Source organism: Chlamydotis macqueenii, chromosome 7 (genome assembly GCF_036417535.1).
Source record: "Chlamydotis macqueenii isolate bChlMac1 chromosome 7, bChlMac1.mat, whole genome shotgun sequence".
NCBI classification, from domain to species: domain Eukaryota; kingdom Metazoa; phylum Chordata; class Aves; order Otidiformes; family Otididae; genus Chlamydotis; species Chlamydotis macqueenii.
Window position 1 is genome coordinate 23,305,684 of NC_141562.1, and position 20,895 is coordinate 23,326,578.

General features: G+C 35.0%; 1 protein-coding gene across 1 annotated transcript in view; it reads left to right on the forward strand.

The window, feature by feature from the left end:
• DNTT (DNA nucleotidylexotransferase) overlaps positions 1–20,895 on the forward strand; it is a 92,902-nt gene that overhangs the window by 17,296 nt on the left and 54,711 nt on the right. Inside the window, exons 4-7 of the mRNA XM_086752586.1 lie at positions 3,581–3,751; positions 4,995–5,066; positions 7,851–7,974; positions 9,351–9,483. Of these exons, the coding sequence (XP_086608712.1) occupies positions 3,581–3,751; positions 4,995–5,066; positions 7,851–7,974; positions 9,351–9,483 (500 nt within the window). The remainder of the gene's footprint in view (positions 1–3,580; positions 3,752–4,994; positions 5,067–7,850; positions 7,975–9,350; positions 9,484–20,895) is intronic.

Sequence of the window (20,895 nt, forward strand, 5' to 3'; positions counted from 1 at the left end):
GACACAGCTTTCTGAAAGCTGCCCTCCTGCAAGTAGAAAGGGGCTAATGCCTCTCTAAAACAGCAGTGGTGCTGGTGCATGCAGACAGATTTATCATGATGGCTGATTATTCAGTATAGAACACATCTATTTAAATGTGCATGTGAGAGGCGGCCTGTTGAGAGTGAGAAAAAACATCCCGAGACTTTGAGCTTTCGTAATCAAGGAGATGACTTTGCCAGTCTCTGTCATTACTATGTACTGCTTAGCAGGTACTTATGACAACTGTTTTCTGTCTATGTGTTTCTTTGTAGGTTATTTTAACAAGAAGGCAGCACCAATATGTTTTTGGTTCTCTTCCCCATTAATTCTGCTATTGTTAATCAGAGAAAGAAATTTCTTGCCAAACGCTGCTTTCTGAGTATTCATGTGCACAGATTGTAAAGAAAGCAAAAGAAAACAGAAGTAATAGTATTTTTTTTTGTAAGTAGAAATATAAACCTCACTTAAAGCAAGAAGTGGCATCTTTTATTGTGTGGTAGGAAAGAATATTTGAAGCTGTCAAAGAATAAAAAGAATAAGAACTTGGGAGAACATAAAAAAAAAAACCAAACCAAAAATCCTACAGCAGAGGAAACGTCTGACTCCTATCACCCCACTTGTAAAATACATATTCCCCATTTGCTTTGCAGTACTGTGTATACTGTATTTGTTCTTACATATGCAAACTGGGATGAATCCATGCTGTTTGTGACCTTAAATTGATAGTTTCCTTTTTTTTCTGCTTTTCTTTCTAAATGAAAACTATAAAGTGCACCTGGCTTTAACAAAAAAGTATGTAATTAAATGCAATATAATCTGTCAAGCAAAAAAAAAAAGATCTTAAATGTGTGGGAAAAAAAAAAAAGCAGTTGAATATATCCAACAATTAACCACTACAAGGGTTTTAAAGACATCTGTAAGGAAGCTGAGGTTTTGTGCACTGTTTTTGTGATAGAATGCGTTATTTTTTGTTTTGGTTCCCCCGCCCCACTAAAGGAGCATTCTCCCCCCTCTCTTTGATTTCTTATGCCCAAGGGCTAGTTGAATGTAAATACTGGTAGAAACTTCCAGATCAAGTATCTTGCTAAACAGCTCTTTTTCTCAAGGGGTCTTTTATTGAAGGTTATGAAAGTGGAATTGCACAGCACTTCAGGGAAGCTGATAAATAAATATGCAGCTAAGGGGAGGATTCTTCCAGTGAGATGGACAACAGGTGACTGATCCATAGAGAGATCAAGGAGTGAAGTTATACTGGTGATATAGAACAAAGCAAATTCTCAGTAGCAAGCCCTAGTTAATTATTTTTATACACTTTAATGTGGTAGCATGGGGAAGGAAAAAAAAAGTGGTTTTATTCAGCTAAGGTACCTATTTCTTCTAAAGAGATACTGTCAAACCAATTGATATCTCATTTATATTTTTTTTTTAAGAGGAAAGTTTTGCAAATCCTGGGGTCAGTAGATACAACATTTTCTTGAAGATTTTGATTAAAAACTTCGTTTTGCTTTGATGAGACTATAATGTTTATAACCTGAACAACAACACATATTAGGTGGTCTATTTTTCTAGAACTGACCAAACAATGAAATGTAATGTGCAAATAATCTACTTTCTTTGTGAAAGGTACATATAATTTTAAGAAGTTATTCTATTTTGATCATCTAAATGATTGTGGCTCAAGTAGAATTTTGTTGTTGTTGAAATCAGGCTGTATTCCTTCAATGCATTGTATCAGATGCTGGTCTCAATTCCATGAATGTAATAATGGGACAACTTCACTGGACTTGCTGTCATGTCAGTTAGTGGGCTTGGAACTGATTCCAGTTCACCTGGAGATATTACGGCTGTAGCATTTAGGATGTGGAAGGCGTGCTGGTTTTTACTTGGCTTCCAAGTAAAGCACATTAATGCTAAGATAAAAATCAAAGCAAAATCTAAAATTATTTTTATTTGAACTATATAATGATTTGTTTAATTACAAATGAAATGAAATCTGAGCCTAAATGGGAACAATGGCCCCATAAACAAGGAGGGCAGGAAAACGCTGCTTAATCTTATTCCTTCCTAGTATCCACTGCAGTCATTGTTCCAGTGAGCCATTTGCTGTTGATAGTTGTATCACAGGGTGTTACTCATCCTTATTCCAAAACCATTTCTGAATAGACACTTGGACTGCAGCTCAGAGAAGTGATAATTGCAGGCGGATGCACACCGACTTCTTTGTTATTTTGTTAATGCCTTGTGGGTCAAAGAAGAAACAGGACTAAGCTGGAAAACAGGGAGGATACGCAGCAACTGATATAGTGGGACATATGGCCCTTTCAAGGCAGGGATATCTTAGCTGTTATTTAGAGACTGGTTGAAGAGTAAGAAGTGGGATCTCTGGCAGAACACAGGGCAGCACCGGAGCTTTTCAAGGCTTGTTGGGTTATGGTCTGTACCTGGCCTGCCCTGTGCCATTTGAATGGTGCACAAAAGCATCCCTAAAAGCCAGGTGTGGGATGCATTTTAGATAAATATTTTGAAGGGTCAAAGTCTGTTCTGGAAAAGGTACGCTGTTAAACATCTCTGAAGAAACCACTTAATTTTCCAGTCTTGAAAATTTTTGAGATTTTGTGCAAGGTTTCATTAAGAACTCAGATTTCCAGCTGCTAATCGGCTGAAAGCCTTAATGATTTCTTACCTTAGGTTATTCACAAACTTTTTTTGCAGCGTTTGTTCTCTCACAAAACATAGTATTCTACAGTGGGAAAAAAAAACAAACAAACAAAAAAATTGCTTCTGTTCTCCACCACTGTGCCATCTGTTCCCTGCATGTCATTTCTAAAAATTACTGCTATTAAGATACGTATATTCTGGGAGGGAGAGAGACTCCAAAGCTGCATAAGTGACATGGATAGTTTTTTAAAAAAAAAAAAAAAAAAAAAAGTACTGGCAATCTCCAGGTAATTTTGAGTGCAATGTCAAATAAACCAAGCCATGGATAGCTGAAGAACCGTAAAGAAAATGTTTTTTTCTTTGCATAAGTTGTACATGTGAAAAATGAGAAAAAAGTGAGTTTGCTCCTGGAGCTACTAAATAGAAGCATGGCTGCAAGTTCAAAGAGAAGAAAGGGTTTTCCAGTACTGCCACAGATTTCTATTTCATTGTATCTTAATTTTAAGATGTCGTGTACTTACCTGCTGGATTACTTACGTTTGGGCACAATTCTAAAAATTATGGCACTATTTCACATTGATTCATTAGATCTGCACAGAATGTGAAAGGCTATCTCACAAAAGATTTTAAAGTTTGGCTTTGTTAGAGATCAGAATCTGTCCCCATATTTGCCTCTAAAATACAGTTTTTGTGATGCCTGGAAAACTTAAAGTGGTATTTAAAAAAAAAAAAAAGAAAATGATGCTGAATTTTTTAATGAACTCTATCATTTCACATTAATATAAAGGAATCTTTCTTGAATTAGCATACAAAGTAACTTTTCTAAGGAGTATACTGGATAGTTTAAGCTTTTATTAATCTTCAACTTTTTTTCTACACCTCTCTCCTCCACCTGCCCCAGGATGCCTTTGAGATAATGGCTGAAAACTATGAGTTCAAAGAAAATGAAATATTGTGCCTGGAATTTTTGAGAGCAGCTTCTGTGCTGAAATTTCTTCCATTTCCAGTAACCAGAATGAAAGATATACAAGGGTTGCCCTGCATGGGAGACAGAGTCAGAGATGTCATTGAGGTAACATACCTCTGAATTATCTGCCAATTTATTCTTTTACAGATCTACTTTTAGAGGTCATGGAGTGCAGCATTGATATCTGTGTGTATTTTCACGACCTTCTGTATTTCGTGTAATAACATTGTATTATCCTTGTTACTAAGAATGTAATGATTTCTGGAAACCTTTTGTAGTAACATAAGGTTTTGTCATGGAACCCCTACTCTCAGGAATAAATATAAATTAATAAGTAATGCAATATCACCTTTATATGCAATTTTTAAAAGCTCGCTCTGATTTGAATGTGGCAGGTTAAGTGTAAATTGTTTTGTTCATGTGACTTCTGCCCTTGGCAACATCGCTTTCCTCGACTGAATGCTTTATTAGAAATACTATTTTTGCAAAACTGGTAAATATTTTAGTACTTTAATGTTAAATCCTACCTTGCTATGAGTTATAGCAGAGCCTTTTATCTAGATGATGGATGAACTTTACATTCTTACTGGAGCTTCAGTATTCCCTGCATTTTTCTTTAATTCTTAGCCTTTTCAGGACCCCACATCTCAGGTGCTATTATTCCAGCAGGCAGCTGATCGGTAGGTCTCAGCTGTCTGGAGAGGTCACTGCTGAGTGTTGTGATTCACTCTGGCTACTTGTTTCACTCCACCAGTTAAGAATGCAGCCTCTGAAGTGCTCTTTGTACCTACTCCCTGGAGACTGGGAATTTAATTATGATCCCACAGGAAAAAAAAAAAAGATTATTTGGGAGGGTTTTATTGGTGGAGGGTTTTTTGTTTGTTAGTTTTTTCAGAAAGACTGAATGAACTGTAAACCCAAGAAAAAATGTATCTGTTCTTAAACTGCTCTTGCTTTTAAGAGAAATAAATTCAACCAAATAATAAAAACTAATTTTCAGGACAACTCCATTGGTAGCTTATGATACCTGCTTTCTGGATGTGAATTTATAAGTTAATAAGTACTGTAAAATATATTCCATGGTCCCAGTTTCTACTTCATCCTTGAGTAAATTTATAAGTAAATAAGTACTGTGAAATTTATTCTGTGGTTCCAGTTTCTCCTTCACCCTTCAGTAATTTTCTGTCTCAAAAGGGATTGAGGAATTTGATTCTAATGGAATAAAACAATATGCTCGCTAAGGGTGCTCTTCATGTTTTTACATTATTGATAATACTTTCCTTTAGATTATTTTACTATCTTAGCATAATCTTGTTTTTTTTCTTAAGTAACATTCTTCTTTGTTTAGGAGATTATTGAAGAAGGAGAGAGTTCTAGAGCTAAAGAAGTATTAAATGATGAACGATACAAATCATTTAAGGTAATTCTTCTGAAGTTTGTTGCTGTTGTTTAAAATTGCATATGTTTTCCTCTGTTTAGCAGACTTTAGACATAACCATCAATTTTATTATAAAGGAACATCCAGTATCAAGTATAAAGAAAGTTAGTTCTTGAATAAAGAGAAGGGGAGAGAGAGAAACTGAGATAGAGTAAGGAATAATGGTGGAATCAGTTATCTTTCTAATTAATGTGATGTACACACAATTACTCTTGAGTTTGAACTAAACAATCTTTTTTTTCCCCTGAAATCTAATGTAATGCATACTCTTTGCTGCAACTTTAATCTGATATTGGATTTATTTTTTTCTCACTTTATTATCATTGTAACACTACATCAGCTTATTCTGGCATTAAGAAATTTCCAGGTGAAGATGATGACTCAGATGTGTTTTAATTCTCTTTAGTGTGAGGCAGAAGGAAGAGGACTGGAGATATTTCTTTGTTAGGCAGATTGTAGGTTCAGAGTCATGGTCACGCTTCTTCATAGTTACAGGGAATCTAAACCACATAAGTACTGCAATTCTCATTTCTTACATTTTCAGTGAATTGTCCACTGGAAAAATATATACTGTAAAAATATTTTTTCAATTTTATCTGAAATTTTAATCTCTAAAAATATCCTGTTTGTGCCTTCAGAAAAATTTGAATCAGAGAGTAAAAGAAATGTTGACTGCATTACTCACTTCTACTTCAGCTATTACAAGATTCTTCCATTCTCTGTGACCCGTAATACAAGTATGAAAGTATGTCCAGTGATAGTTGTTGACACCATCTGTAGAAATACTCGGAAAATAGGTGTTCTTGGAAATTAGAATAAAACCTCTCAGGGGACAGATTATATCAAATATGCTTTATGTCTTGTTTCACATGCCAAATTACAACAAACTTAAGTGGCTCTGTTAGATGAGCACAAGCTATAGCATATTTTGGCTAAAGTGACTGTAGCCAGTTTTTCACAACAATTATTTATGTGTTTCTAGGAAAGCCAAGAAGAATACCTAAATTTCACTGTTTAGCACGGTTCTGTAACTGCTGCAAATGATTTATCATGACTTAAAAGATCACTGCTGGCGCCAGGACCACAGTTACCATATGACTGACATAAATTTTACAGTCTGTGTTTTAGATGTAGGGTACATGAATGATATGGTCAGTTTGCCTTCTTATGGAAGTGGTTGCTGCAGAGAGCAAGTTCATATAATTCACTTTCACTAGCTGAAAAAGAGCAATGCTCACATACACATTGAGGAAATGGGCTACCTGCTACTCACACTGCACTCTTGGCAATGTCTCTAAATTAATGTCTATAAATATACTGAGTAATAATGAATAATGAATCTTAGCATGGAAAGAAAATAATGTGGGTTTTTTCTAAAAATTTGGACAGTGGTGTAGAATTAATTTCCTTTAGTTCTCTGTCCCAATATTAATTAAGTCTCTTGGAATCATTCTAAACCCAGTAATAGACCCTTTTCAAAATCTTTTAGCACTAGCAGAAACATTAAAAGATAACAATCTAAGTATTTAAAAAATCACTTTCTTTCATAAACACCCATGATTCAGACAAAGAATAGGTAATTTCATCCATTATGTGTAAAATGTAGGGTAGTTCTTATTTATTATTATACAAGATTTTCATTATTCTCTTTTTTCTTTATCTTAATTATTTCCAAGGAACTAATCTCATTAGAAAAACACAAAATAAAGCTAGCATAGTTGGAATTCAGACGTTGTAGATTCAATGGAAAACAGCAGTTATTTGTGTCTTACACAGCTACTCATTAAATTCTATAAGGTACAAATAAACTATTGAGAGCTTCAGTATTGACAAACTGAACATAAAGAACATGCTTTTGGGCAAGGATGAAAATTTTCCATCTTGCTTTCATATCACTGTGCATCTGAGATATTGATCCACTGAATAATGCTTACAACTGTGACATTTCTGCTTTACATCCTTTCTTGTGGAATAAGTTAGTGTACAAAATTACTTTGGAATAAATTGAATATAAGCATAGAAAAACTTCAGAAACTGGTAGATTTGGGCAATTTTTTTTTTCCAGTGGGCAAAATAGAAACATCTGCACTCCAAATGTGGTGTGTCAGAATTTAGCTTGGCTCACATGAGGACTGAAGAGTGGTATGGCTGTTTATAATGTGCAAGCAAACAAAAATTACCATTTGCACTTGAAATTGAATCCCATTTTGTAAAACAGTATTTGGCATGACCTCCAAATGTGTGTTTTATAGAATGTGGTATAAGAATAGATTTATGTACTTACCATCTGGTGCTGTCACACCAACATCTTGTGTCCAACTGAGACCTGGTAGTGCATAAAATACAAAATCATAATGTCAGTCAAATTGGGAAGATAGTCTCGAGGTAGCTCTTATTATATGAAGTTAGTGAAAAGGAACTTAACATTGTTGTTTGCATTTCTTAATTGTGCAGTAAAAATAGACTACTTGTTTCAAACCTTAGTTGAAAAGTGTACATTTAGCTAAATCGTGTAAAGATGCTGGCAATGCTACTGTATTATTGTTTAGATTTCACTTTGATGAGCACTTCTCATGTATAAAAACATTTGTATGCAAAGAAAGGAAGATGAATGTGTATGTTTGTATTACACTAGTATTTATCTTCAATGTAGGATAAGTTCTGCCCAGTATTTTCCCTGTGAAACCTTGTTGTTACCTACTTATTGTTAACTCACTGCTCCTTTAGAAAATGGCACTGAAATATGTGTTCTTCTACTGACCTTAGCAATTTACTTCAGTCTTTGGAGTGGGAGTGAAGACATCTGAGAAATGGTACAGAATGGGTTTACGAACTCTGGAAGAAGTAAAAGTTGACAAGACCCTGAAGCTGACAAAAATGCAGAGAGCAGGTAAGGTGAAAGTCTTATAAAAACTTGTATCTTTGTGCTCTAAGCACTTGAAAACAGAATCAGAGGAGGAGGCAGAGTTCATTTGTACATCTATTTTCTTGCAGCAGTGTCTTGTGAATACTAAATTATTAGGTTAAAAAGAATATTTGGAGTAACAGGGCTCCTAACTAAAAATGGTGTCATTCAAACATAGGACTATGCCTTTTTTTTTTTTTTTTTGTTTACATAGATACGCAATGAAATCTGCTCATATATACAAAACTATTAATGGGTCATTATTGCATAGGCTGTAAAAAAAAAAAAAAATTACAGTATCAGGAAATCCCAGAACTACTTTGCAAAAGTGACCTGTCTCCCTCAAGGTAGCCCTACTTTAGTGGTAAATCAAAATTTGTAATAAAATACCTGTAAAATTACTTCCATAATCCCAGCATATATTTACTTTAAAATGTTAAACATGGTCAAATAAATAATGTTGCTTCCCTATAGATCTTTCTTCTTTTGTATGTGTGTGTGCTGTTTCCCTAGAGAGACCCATTTAAACAAAAGCATCAGTTACATACAGAAAACAAGATCATATAACATGACATTAAAATAATGTAACTTTATTTTTGCATTAAATCTATGTGTTTTACATCACCTCAGAATCCCTTGGATCAGCTTGCCCACATTCATGCTGCTTTGTCCTTTTTTCTTTTACATATCATATCCAAATGTATTGAAGCAAGCTGCAGGACTGGGCTCTTTTGATACAAGCTCTGTGATCAGACGTAAAGACAGCTGGCAAATTTCACATAACCAGTAATTGTATGAGCCCTGTACTTGGGTAGAAACCCAGCATTTTGGGAAGAGCACCTTTGTAAGCAGTACATCCAGAAATGCCATTGATGGGAGCTGATAGGGAATTCAGAGTAATTTTTTTTTACTCAGGTTCTCAGCAAGTGAAGCAATTATGCTGATGGTTATGTTGTTATAACTGCTGTTACAATTTATAACAAATTATAGTGACAAAAATATATATAAACTATAAAGACAAAGATGAGGGAAGGAAGAGGCTGTCTCTTGCCTACAATTGCCCAGACTCAAGGCAGGAGACTGACTCCAAGAAAGATGGGGAGGAAGAAAAAAACTCCTGAAGAGGCTGGATCAAAATATATTTCTTCCCACAACATGTCCCAAAACAGCCTATAGTCTCAGGTTTAAGACTGAGCATTTCTTAATTCTTCCTATTAGATGGCATTCCCTTTGTCCACGGTGTAACTTGTGTGGCTTAACTTCTGTGAGAGGTGGCTTTTTCACACGGGGCTTACGTGGTGCTATGTAGATTTTGATAATTCTACAGAGTGATCAGCACTTTTTTGCCTTTTGATTTCCAGGGTTTCTTTACTATGAGGACCTTGTTAGCTGTGTAACTGAGGCAGAAGCGGGTGCAGTAAGCTTGATTGTCAAGAATACTGTGTGTACATTTCTACCAGATGCTTTAGTTACCATAACTGGTGGTTTCAGGAGGTGAGTGAAAACAAATGAGGTCACTTGGCTGTTTTATTCAGGTATGCACAAAAAAAGGGTTTTTTTTTGTTTTTATTTTGTTTTGTTTTCAGGTTTGTGTCTTGGAAAAATCAAAGTAGCTTAGTGGGAAAGTATCAGTTTGTTTTCAGTGGTTGTTTGTTTTTTTTGTTTTTTTTTTTTTTTTTTTTTTCTTTAAATGGGACAGCAATCCTGACACTCTTAGGTTCCAGTATTTTATTACTATAGATGGTTGGTTTTTTTCAGAACAAAATCTAAGAATAACTTGCTGGAAAAATGGTGTTTACATCACATACTGTACTTGAGCTTATTTTTTTTCTCTTTTAGTGGATCTGAATTCCCAAGGCTGAGACTGTTGTAAGGCTATGCTTGAAAAAAAAGATACAATAGCCTTAAGACTATCTTGTGCACTTTTTTTTTTTTAAAGAAAACTTGGTCACAGGAGACTGAAATGTGCTAAGGCAGAGTTTGTAGTGTTAGAAATATACATTGCAGTAAACACTGACTAAACAAATAGACACTAATCTCTGCAGAGTTAGACCTTACTTACTATGCGGGAAGACTGGATGAATTGCAAGGACCAGAACTTCCATTAGTGATCCGCAGTCATGGAGATTCAATAGGGTAGAGATGAATTACAGGAAAGTTACATTCTTTTTCCAGACTTAACAAATAAAACAAATATTTAATGAGTTTCTAGATATTAAAATATTTAATGAGTTACTAGACCTTTTCCATTATATTCCTGTAATTTAATGAAATCGGATGTTGCAGTATTTCTTTTAATCAAAATTAGGAAGCATAGTATAAAATTCAAGTAAATAATAGCTTTTTTTTTTTTTTTGAAACCCCAGCATACTTGTTCATGGACTTTTGGTTTGATTTAGCTTTCACCTGTAGTCTTCTGCATTGCTTCTTGTACTATTCTTAATGCCAGTTGCTGTTTACAGCAGCCATAATCATGGATGTTGGTAGATGAACCATGTTTCAAGTATACATGAAGAAGCAGCTCAAAGGATTAAGAGCAAACACAAGAGAAGCCACTATTTAAAGTACAAAAGCATCAGGGCATTGGTCCCTTAGTAGTCAAATTGCAAGCACAAGTGCAGGAACAGACTTGGCTGTCAGCTGTATGTTAGAGAGCAACAGGAAAACAAAGAGAAAGATGGACAACAGATAGCGAAAATGATGGAGTCTTGAAGAGAAGAGACAAGGATATTTTGAGCACAGGTTTAGCTGATAGACTGGAGACTGTTAGGACACTGATCACTGCTTGTGTCAATGAAGCAGGACTGTGGGATTGAGTAGTTATCCATTTTAAGTGAGTAGTTATCTGTTTACATATTATGTAGTACTGGAGACTACTGTTTATGTGTTTCTAATTCAGAATGGTGGAAAAAAGCCGTAGACAGGAACTGAAAATCAAATTACTACTTGGGATCTATGTGTTTTAATCAAAATACCAGGCCTACAAGTTGTTGGAGTAAGGCATTAATTTTGGAAAAGCTGATGCAATCTCACTGAGAACATATCAAGACCTGCTTCTTTGGCCAGTTGCATATGATTTATTTCCTCTTTTGCTCTAACATTCTATAGTTTCAGCTTAGCCCCAAAATTCTCTCTTTTACCTCTTTTCAGGGGTCATATTACTGAAGCAGACTTCAGTGTCTGCTACTTCCTTGATGCCTTTTCTTTCCGATTCTTTCATCTTTCTGCCTGTCTTCACAAAACAATAGCTCATAAAACATCTTTAATCCAAAGTGTTTTCTCTGTGTCTTTGTTTGGAAGTAGCAATAATACTGTTTTGTTGGAGGCAACTCTCTTTTCAGCTGTTTGAATCCATACAGGAATATAAAGACTTAAAAGTAACTGGAATAAAGGGTCATAATGGCAAACGTTCAGTATCTCCCTAATTTGAAATAGCTTGGGAGCAGAAATGAACAAATTAATGAAATCTGTATTATTTTATCCTTTGTTACTCCCCTACACAGACACTTAGCTAAGTGCCTGTAAAACATATTCCTTGAGTTTCAGTTGGTACAGTTTCATATGAGATGTTGGGAGATTTTTTTCCTTTTAAAAAAAAATCTTTTCCTGACACTTACCTGGGTCATTTTGAAACAGAAATTACAACACTGAAATGCGTGGAAATACAGAAATAGAACTGTAGTTACAAAATAAATAAATCACACCCATATAGTGTGGAATACATTTCATTGTCTGTCTAGTGAGGCCTATCAGGTTGATTGTAGAGAAGGAAATATTGAAGATGCTGATAATGCAATATAAAGCATACCATGGACAATGCTATCAGAAAGACTGAATTTACCATGCAGTCTATTTGAATTAGGGAATTGGCATGATGCTATTTTCATTGCTCAGCCTGTCTTTGAATTGCTGAGAATTAAGACTTTTCTTCTCAAAGTTGATGGGACAAATTCTGAGATGTGGAAGAGCACTTCATACTACAGGTTACAAAAACTGCTGAGGGTGAAGTTTCCCTTGCAGTACTGAGTTACAGAGAGGACCTGACAAGGGGAGAAAAGAAACTTTATTTCAGTGTGTGACATCCCTGATTAGTACTGTGTTTGTCCCAAGTATCTCCAAGGTGCAAGTGTAGTTTAGGCTAATGTGTGTTATCACTTTTAAATGAGAGTTAAACTAAGGACCTGATAATTTTTTTTCCCCTGGTTATTAAAAAAGTAATTTTATACTATGACAAGAATTAAGGATTTTTCAGTAGTCATAGCATTATCTCATCTTGTATATAGTGTATGTTACAGAAAATTTGATTCCTATTACCAGTGTGTTAATGCTATTAATAATACTAGCATTGTTTCAGGGTTGTTAGTACTGACAAGCAGACAGAGAACTTCACATTAGGTTTCATGGCAGTGAATACTCCAGTTTTGCCCCTTTCTCCCATAGGTCTATGTATAGGACATGACTTCACAGTGACTTCAGTAAAAGATTGTTAATGGGCTGAATCATTATCACCACATTCTGCAAGATTTTGTGGTTTTGCTAACTTGATTTAGCTGCTGCTATTTGATTTTGCCACAAGAGGTGATCTAGATAGAGGGCTTCGTAAGAGAAAAGTGCTTGGTGAAAGCTTTAGATAGTATATGTATTTTATGGCTTCAATCTGTACTGGTTATTTGTATCTCAGTATGCACACTGACAAACACCAAATTTGACTGGAGAAGTTCAGAAAACTATTTGGAATAAGAATTCAAATAAAATAATTAATAAAACATCATGTTCATTAACTGCAGTTCCAGTATGGCTTTCTGTTAGCCTTTCTGTGTGCTTTGTCCATATGATTCACAAATTATTTGCAAATTAGGTTTCACTTTTCGTGTGTTCTGTGTAGCACACTCGAATACTTGTGGCTAGCTTTGCAGCACCAGGATTGTATGGTGTCCTTGTTCTGGCTAGGAGTTACTTTTCACCTGGGCTGGGAGAGGAACAGGAGCTGGTGGCACCTGTGACTGGGGGCCCACCTGGGATAGGTTACTAATTAGCCAACAGCTGGGATAAGTTTACCTAATTTGGCCAAAGGGCTGTTCCACACCATGTGACATCATGCTGAGTGTATGAGTGAGGAGGGTGCTGAGGAGAGCCCCTTGCTACTTGGGAGGAAGCTGGGTATTAGGATCTGCTGTGAGCTATTGCACTGTGAATTACATGTGTAAGTATTTTCTGTTATTGAATTTGTTTGTTTTCCATCTCTGTTTTCCTTTCTTCTGTTGTTCTTTTAGCTTTTTTAAAAATTTCATCTCAGCATGAGTTTTGCATTTTTTTCTGTATCAATTCTCCCACTGGAGGGTGGGGGGAGTGAGCGAGAGGTTATGTAGCTTGGTCTCGAGTGGGCCTAAATTACAATATATGGCTATGATATAAGGACATAGTGCCTGTTGATGATGTAGTAACATATAGTTTAGAAATTACCTAGGCGTCCTATTGGTATCACAATCTCAGTTCTGACTTTCTTAAATGTGATTTACTTAGACATACTTTTGTTAGCTGCTTCTGTCTTTGCTATACAATAGAGTGAAGTAGACTAAGGACTGACTTTGTTTTAGGTAAGTTTTCATATTGCAGTTCTTAAGAAGATGTCCAACTGTCTTCAGCAATGCAGCAAGCAGAATAACTAGTGCTAGAATAACTAGTATTTGTTTGGGTGGGAGGCTAACTCCTCTGTCCTACATCTGTCTTCAGGGAAGTTTTGTCTCAGACTCTCTTATTACGGAATTCTGTTCTAACATGAGCCTAATTGTAGATCACTATCTCCTTGCTTGAATTTTGTACTGTCATTTAGAAATAAAGACTTGAGGGTCTGTAACATTTGAAGATAAGGATTGCTAATAGAAAACCAATGAAGAGACCACAGGACAGGATTAGTGTTTTTGTCAGGCAGCACTACCATGCTTTTGTATGTTACAGTGCACAAATTTTTTTCCTGTGTGCAGTGACATGTTCTACAAGGCAAAGGAATGCATAAAGGAATGACATGGAGCAGGGCTCTAGTCTTTCCTGTTGTGTATCAAGAAAGCCATGTAAAGATATCCCTACTTTCAATCTCAGAAATAAAGTAAAATTAAATAGCTGGGACAAAGAAACACTTCCAGAGATTATTTTACAGGCTTACACACTGATGAATAACTAATGTTATTGTGGCACTTTCATTTCGGAAATGAGACTTGTATAAGGCATCTGGCATCGCAATTATCTGACTGTATTGACACATGCTCATAAATGAGAGAATGCGAGGTAGAATATATGGAGAATATTACACTTCCCAAGCTCTTAGTATGCACTTCATGGTTTATTTAAGTGAGCTAGTCACGTGGCCTCTGAGTCACTAAAGTTATTTATTCTTGATAAATCCTTATCAAAAGCTCTATTTGACCTTTTCATATAGGATACTTCTAATAAAGATATTCTTTAGCAGGCTGTAGATGTTCTACAATGAGGCTAGAACACCTGAAGTGACTCCAAATCTTTGTTATGTTCTGAGAAATAAACGTATTTGAAATCTTATTATGCAAATTGTTTTCCTTTTTCTCAGATCTAGGGTTAAAATAGTGTCAGACTTCAAACGAATATAATCAATTTAGAAGAAGTTGCTTTCATGAAGTTTTTAGACAAACTCATAAGCAGAGGTTTCTTATTCTACTCACCCCTTGTTGTGACAGTATATTTTTGCATTTACACTATTCTTAGATACGATTATTTCTATGCTTTTTTTTTTTTTTACTCCAAAACATGATCTATAATAAGGGAAGATACAAGCTGTACCCAGCTGCTGAAGTCCAAATACTGTAATTTCTGCTTGCTTTTTTCTACTGCTGTTATAAGAAGTAAAATTTTTATCTGCTGTTAACTTCGTCAGAGAGAAATTTGCTATAAAGGAGCTGTGAGGCAAGCTGCTCATTGAACATTTGAGCTGATATGGTAGTTCGCACACACTCTAATTCAAACAGATCTTTAGAAGAATCCAGCAATTCTTCCACAAACAGGCAGTTTGGTTATCATTCATGAACACAGCTTTGCCTCTGATAAACTATAGTCCACTTTGGATGATATTTTTAACCCAGAAATGTTCTAATCTAATCTAGTTGGTTGTAAAGCTTAGTAAAACATCTTCACGTTACCGAAATTCATAAGTTTAGAAGTGTTTGACCTTGAGGTATTGGGATGCTTTCAATAAAAATCTGTGCCAGGACTTAGAGGCACTACAACTGGGGAAGAACAGAGGTTATCAGTAGTTTCTGCTTCTAATTTTCTGTAACCCATTAAAAAATAAGTTGAGAAAGGAGAAAATTTTTATCCAGATTAATGGCCATCCAAGTTAATGTAGAAGATAATCTATTGGAGTAATAGTCAGACACTTCCTTTTGTCATTAGAGCTTTGATTATTTTTCCACTCATTTAATCTATTATTAGCCATGATGAATCATGAAGTAGAAGCTGATGAATTAAGGTATTTGGGAGTCACAGACAAGAACAACTTTGTAAGAATCTATGAGACAATTGAGTACTTGGCACAGTGTATTCCTTCAAAACCTTTCAATATCTGTCTTGTTGATTCAATATTTTTTACATGCCCTACTCTACTCAAACCTTTACCACTTTCACAGCTTTATCAGGTTGTAAGAAGGATGCTGTTTGGTTAGACAATTCACTGGTTTTGACCACAAATGGTAAATAAGTTGACTTTTCGTATAAGAAGTTATTCTAGTGTATGAAAGTTTTGAGTTGAGCTTAGCCTGCTAACTACATAGATCAATTTGGCCATTATCAGAAGCAGAAATGTCCTGTTACAGAGAATCCTGCTGATAGAGGAGGTAAGATGCAAAACTTTAAAAGCAGCAACAGTAAAATAAAAGTGAATCAGAGAGAAACTTGCTGTGAGCAGAGAAGTTATGTATATATATTTGTATGTGGACAGCAATAATACACATATATACAAAAACTCTCAATATATACAAAGAAGGACTATATACAAAGAAAGACTTCTAATCATAGTATTAAAATATTTTTTCTCCTTTTTCTTTTTTTTCTGATTTGCCCTTAGGGTCAATTCTGGGTTTCTGAATTATATGGAAATATTTTTAGAATGCTTGCCACTGCATAAAACCAGAATGTTAATGGCTTCACTAAGTCAAATTAAATTTTAATGGCTGTGGTTTAATTTTTCTTCTAGCCTGTTCACATCCTTCAAGTAGCATTAATTGTGATTCAGTTGTCTTCTAATATCACAGCTGACCTGAATAGCCTTTTCAATTAGCCTTCTAGATGAAGCAGAGCTGATACATTTTAAATAAATAAAGATCTCTTTTTATTGGTTAAATGCTGATATTCACAGCTCATTTAATCCATTTATTGAGATGCAATGTCAAAAGAACAACAGTTTCTTTGTGCAATGTTGGTGAGTAATGTGTAGAGATGAGACAAAAAAATCACAGTGTCTTTGTTTGGTAAGTGGATGGAATTTAAAAAAGAGGAACTCAGAAAGATCTATTTAAGATTTTAAGAAAGATCCATGACTGTGAAATGAAGAAAATTATTTCCTAATAAGTTATAATTGGAAACATTTTAGGAAATGGTGAGAAAAATAGTGAGCTAAAACTACAAAGTTCCCTCAAATTTATTGTGACATCTTGTAAATAATCTAATCTCTGAACAGTAGATAGATGTCTCATGTTTTTTAAATCTGTTCATTCTATATACATGTAATAAGTTTTTATTTAATCTTTTCATGGATTATTTTAGTGTTTACATGGTAATATGCCTATTCCTTATACAAAAAGTAATGGAAGTTGTTAGAAATCTACTGTAGTTCATTCAAAAGCATCTTTTGTGTTTCCATAATTCTGTTTGGTGTTTGTTCTCATTTTTGGATGACAGTTTCTCAAAGCCTTTGCTATGTAACAGAGGTGACCTACTGTGATAAAACCTTTACTGTGTATGGGGGCAACCATAGGGAAAGAGGCATCTGGGTTTACTGGTCAGTATGGGATACACCAAAAGCAATCTGGGGTATCTGTTGTATAGAAGAGCTGGGTTGAGGCTGATTTGGACTGTAGATGTGTAATTTCCAGTTGCTTTCGTTATCAAAGTGCAAGAGAAAGGTATTGTTGTTAACTAGAGCAGTTCTGAGTTCAGTTTTGCCATCTTAGTTGCTTGTATGAGTGTCAGCTTATAAGCTTGCCCACAAGTAACTTGCTTTCTCCTGGTGTAAAGCCGTAGCTCTGAAACAAATAGCGGTCTATCGTGATGACTGGCTCATTAGACTCACCCAAGTGGAAAGAAGCGGTGACAGCTGTCAGTATGAATAGCAGTACTCCCAGCTCCAAACCCCAGTGCCTTGTGCAGTGGTGCTTCTTGAGATTATATACCATTAGAATTCCAAAATCTTAAAACAGGTTTTGCATTATTTACACAATTTTCTAGACAAATTTGCCAAAATGAATGCTTTGAAAAGTTATAAAAGGGCGTTATAATGCAACGATTTATAGTCCCAGTATATCAATTAATTATACTTAATAACCTATCTTCTACTGACCATTGCCATTTTAAAATGGTTAGCAATAAAAATAGTTGTGATTTTTAGTATGCTAGATTAACTGAAAATTATTCGTTCAGCGTTTTAGAACAATTAACATATGCAGTACTAGTTACTACTAGTATTATGGAAATGAAACGTGTAAATTAGTAAGTTCTGATATGACTTACATTGAAAATATTTCTCTATTTTTTTGGAAGGGGAAATGCTCTGCCTTTCCTTGAACATGGTTCTCCCAAATATGCGATTTGCCTAATATAGAAATGCGTCATTTTTCAGTGACCATAAAACATATTAAATAAACACATAAAAGGTCTTCTGAACAGAACACAGGCATTGAAGCTGATACTGTTTGAATAGGACACCATTTTGTCCAAAAAAAAAATCACATCAAGTCCAATGGCCCCACATATTATTATAACATACAATCTCGGGCTGGGGCAGGGGGCAGGTTGCATGATATAGACTGTGTACTAAAATTGATTTATCAGTATAACTCTATAAGCTGGAAAATCTGCTTCCTACACTAAGGGTGAACTATTGCTCTTTGAATGTTTTGGTAATTTGGGAGCAGATTAGTATGATATGTCACGGGGGAATAAAAGCTGTTATGATTAAAAAGAAGCTGTATGAATAATTGGTGCCTAACGTGAACGTGCACAGAGATACATTCACAGATTGAATGAGTTTCATTTTCAAAATCTGTAGAGAGAATGACAAGTAATTCTCTACAAGAAAATCTCAGGCAAGAGCAATGATGATAACCTTAGAGCTGTTCTGTAGCAGAGTTGTGTTGTATGTGCTGTAGTTAATTTGAGGTGCATAAAATAGGGCTTATGAAGTTTGCAGACTCATTCTTTTTCATGCTATTGATCTTAAATATATTATAATAAGAATATGATAAAGAGAGAATATGAACATCTAATTTTCAGTAAGTTTTGAATTTTATTGCGTGCTTCGCTATGTGTAAGGAAGACTAAATTCAGTGAAGATTTAATTAACTCTTTTTGCAATTTTATTTTAGTGGCTTTTCACTAATATTTGATTAGTGATTTTTTTTTTTTTTTTTTTTTAAATACTAGGCAACAGGAGAATTTCTGTATTACTATTTGGGAAGAGGTTTGATGAAGTGGGATGCTGACAATGTGAATATTGCAAGCCAAAACATAACAATGGTAGTACAGAACTGCTCTATGCCCGGAAACTAGGATAATGAATGAAGTACATCCTACGTTTATATTTAGAGTTAGTTGGAAAATATCTGCCAAAATTTTTCTCAGTGTTGTTTGTTTTCTGTGAAAATTTTCAGTTCTTTGATTAGTATTTCTTAAGTGAAATGAGTTCTTTAGTCAGAATTTCTCTATCATGACAAGCTTCACCTATAGAAGTTCCATACTATATTGTGTGATTTCACCTAAAGACAGGGCTGTGTGCATCACGGGAATAGGTAGTCGGAGGCACAGAAATCTCTGAAGCATTAACAATGCCTTTTCAAGATCATGGAAGTATTTTGATTCAAGTTTTGGCCGAGAAATTGAAAAGACAACTTGGATTAAAACATTTCTTTCTCATTTATATTTAACTGTGCACACAAATCCTTCTGCTTTCTCTTATTTTCCTGACCAAAGTCTGCTAAATCCTCCTTGTAAATGATTGAGTGATTAGAGAGAGAATAAACTATCAACTATAATTATCACTCAGAATTTGTAGCAAAATCAAACACTAGCAAATATTTTCCAGTCATTAGTGATTTTTTTTTAATGCTTGGGTTTTCTGGTCTTTTACATGGGTATTCTGGGAAGGCATCATATTTTCAAGTATTACTTTGAAGCTCACAATAATCTGAGTGTCACTTATAAACATTTGGCATGAAGACAGCTAATATGCGTTGATTTCTGAAATGCTCAGCCAGTGAATTTAAACTAACTGATTTTAATACTCAGGCTAGGAAGCATGTTGAAGTAGGATATTGAAAATGTAGTACTTGCTGTACTATGTATATAGTATTTGCTTTAAATGGATGAGCACTGAGGGTTTTACAGGCTATCTCACAAATAGCTATAGAGTGAAATATATTCATGATAGTACATAAAACTTGTAAGTAAAAATCCTCTAAAAGTTGCAGAACATGAGGTACAAGGAGGACTATTAAGACAGTGCAATATATTCAGGGGAAGATGAAGTAGCAAGATAAAAAGTAAAAGAGACAGGAGATTTCAGATAAGGTGGTAAGATAAAAGAAAAACATAAAGAACAAGAGGTCAAATCAAAGACATACATGGCCTTGATGAGATAGGGATGCATAGTTTGTTAGACAGTTCTGTTCCTTTAGATTTTATCTATAAAACAGTTTCATTGAGGTTGACCTGATAAAAAGAGGATGCCTTACAAAATCCAAGCAACTCAAGGTAGGAATGGCATGAAGAGAGACAGTTGGTAACACTGTCTTTCTAACACTGAGAGACCTGCAGAAGAAAGTCTCTTGTCTAAAGGTAAATCAAATCAACTCTGCATAAAGGCACAGTGAAACAAAACTGCCAGCAGTCCTTGACTAAGTTGCCAGCAGTAAAGTCAGCTGTAATGTAGCATTAACGGGCCAAGGATAGAGTCTGATTATGATTAAGAGAATTAATTACTGTATTAAGAAAGAATAGGGCTAATGATGCTTAGCCAGGTTTCCATCAGATATACATAGGTGCGCCAGAAAACAAATGTCTATTTTCTATTTTGCTTCAGACAATTTTGCTTAAGTATCTCTTTACCTATGAACTCCAATGCCTGTCCCTAAGCAATTCAGGAAAGAAGTAGAAATAATTACTTACATTTTGTCTTGTTTGCAGTCCTTCTTGAATGTGTGTTGCTTCCTCTGAGAGCTTTCTGATGCCTCAAATTTTCTTACTATTCATATAGCAAGATAATTTTGTTTTTTAGTATGTTCTACTCATAAGTGCTTCAGGGCATCTGTGCCAGAGATGAAGATGTTCTGCAGATGTTACTCTCTATTACTGAGCAGTTACTAAGATGGACAATATTATTCTGTGGCTCACTGTTTGCAAAAGAGATTTTGCAGCCTCAGTTGGCAGACAGTTCAGGGTTTGCAGAATCAAATGGCTGTTCTTTAGAGTAAAGAGATTAAAAACCAGTTCTGATATACTAATATACTGCATCACTTTTACCAGGGTTTTATTCCTAGAAAGCTGGCCTGAGAACAGGATATTTATAGCAGAGTTTACTCATTGCTGATTTACTCCTTAGCAGAAGTCAAAGTTTATTATAGGCTGGTTAGTTGCTGTAAAGATGGTTGACAGCATAAGTAAAGAATG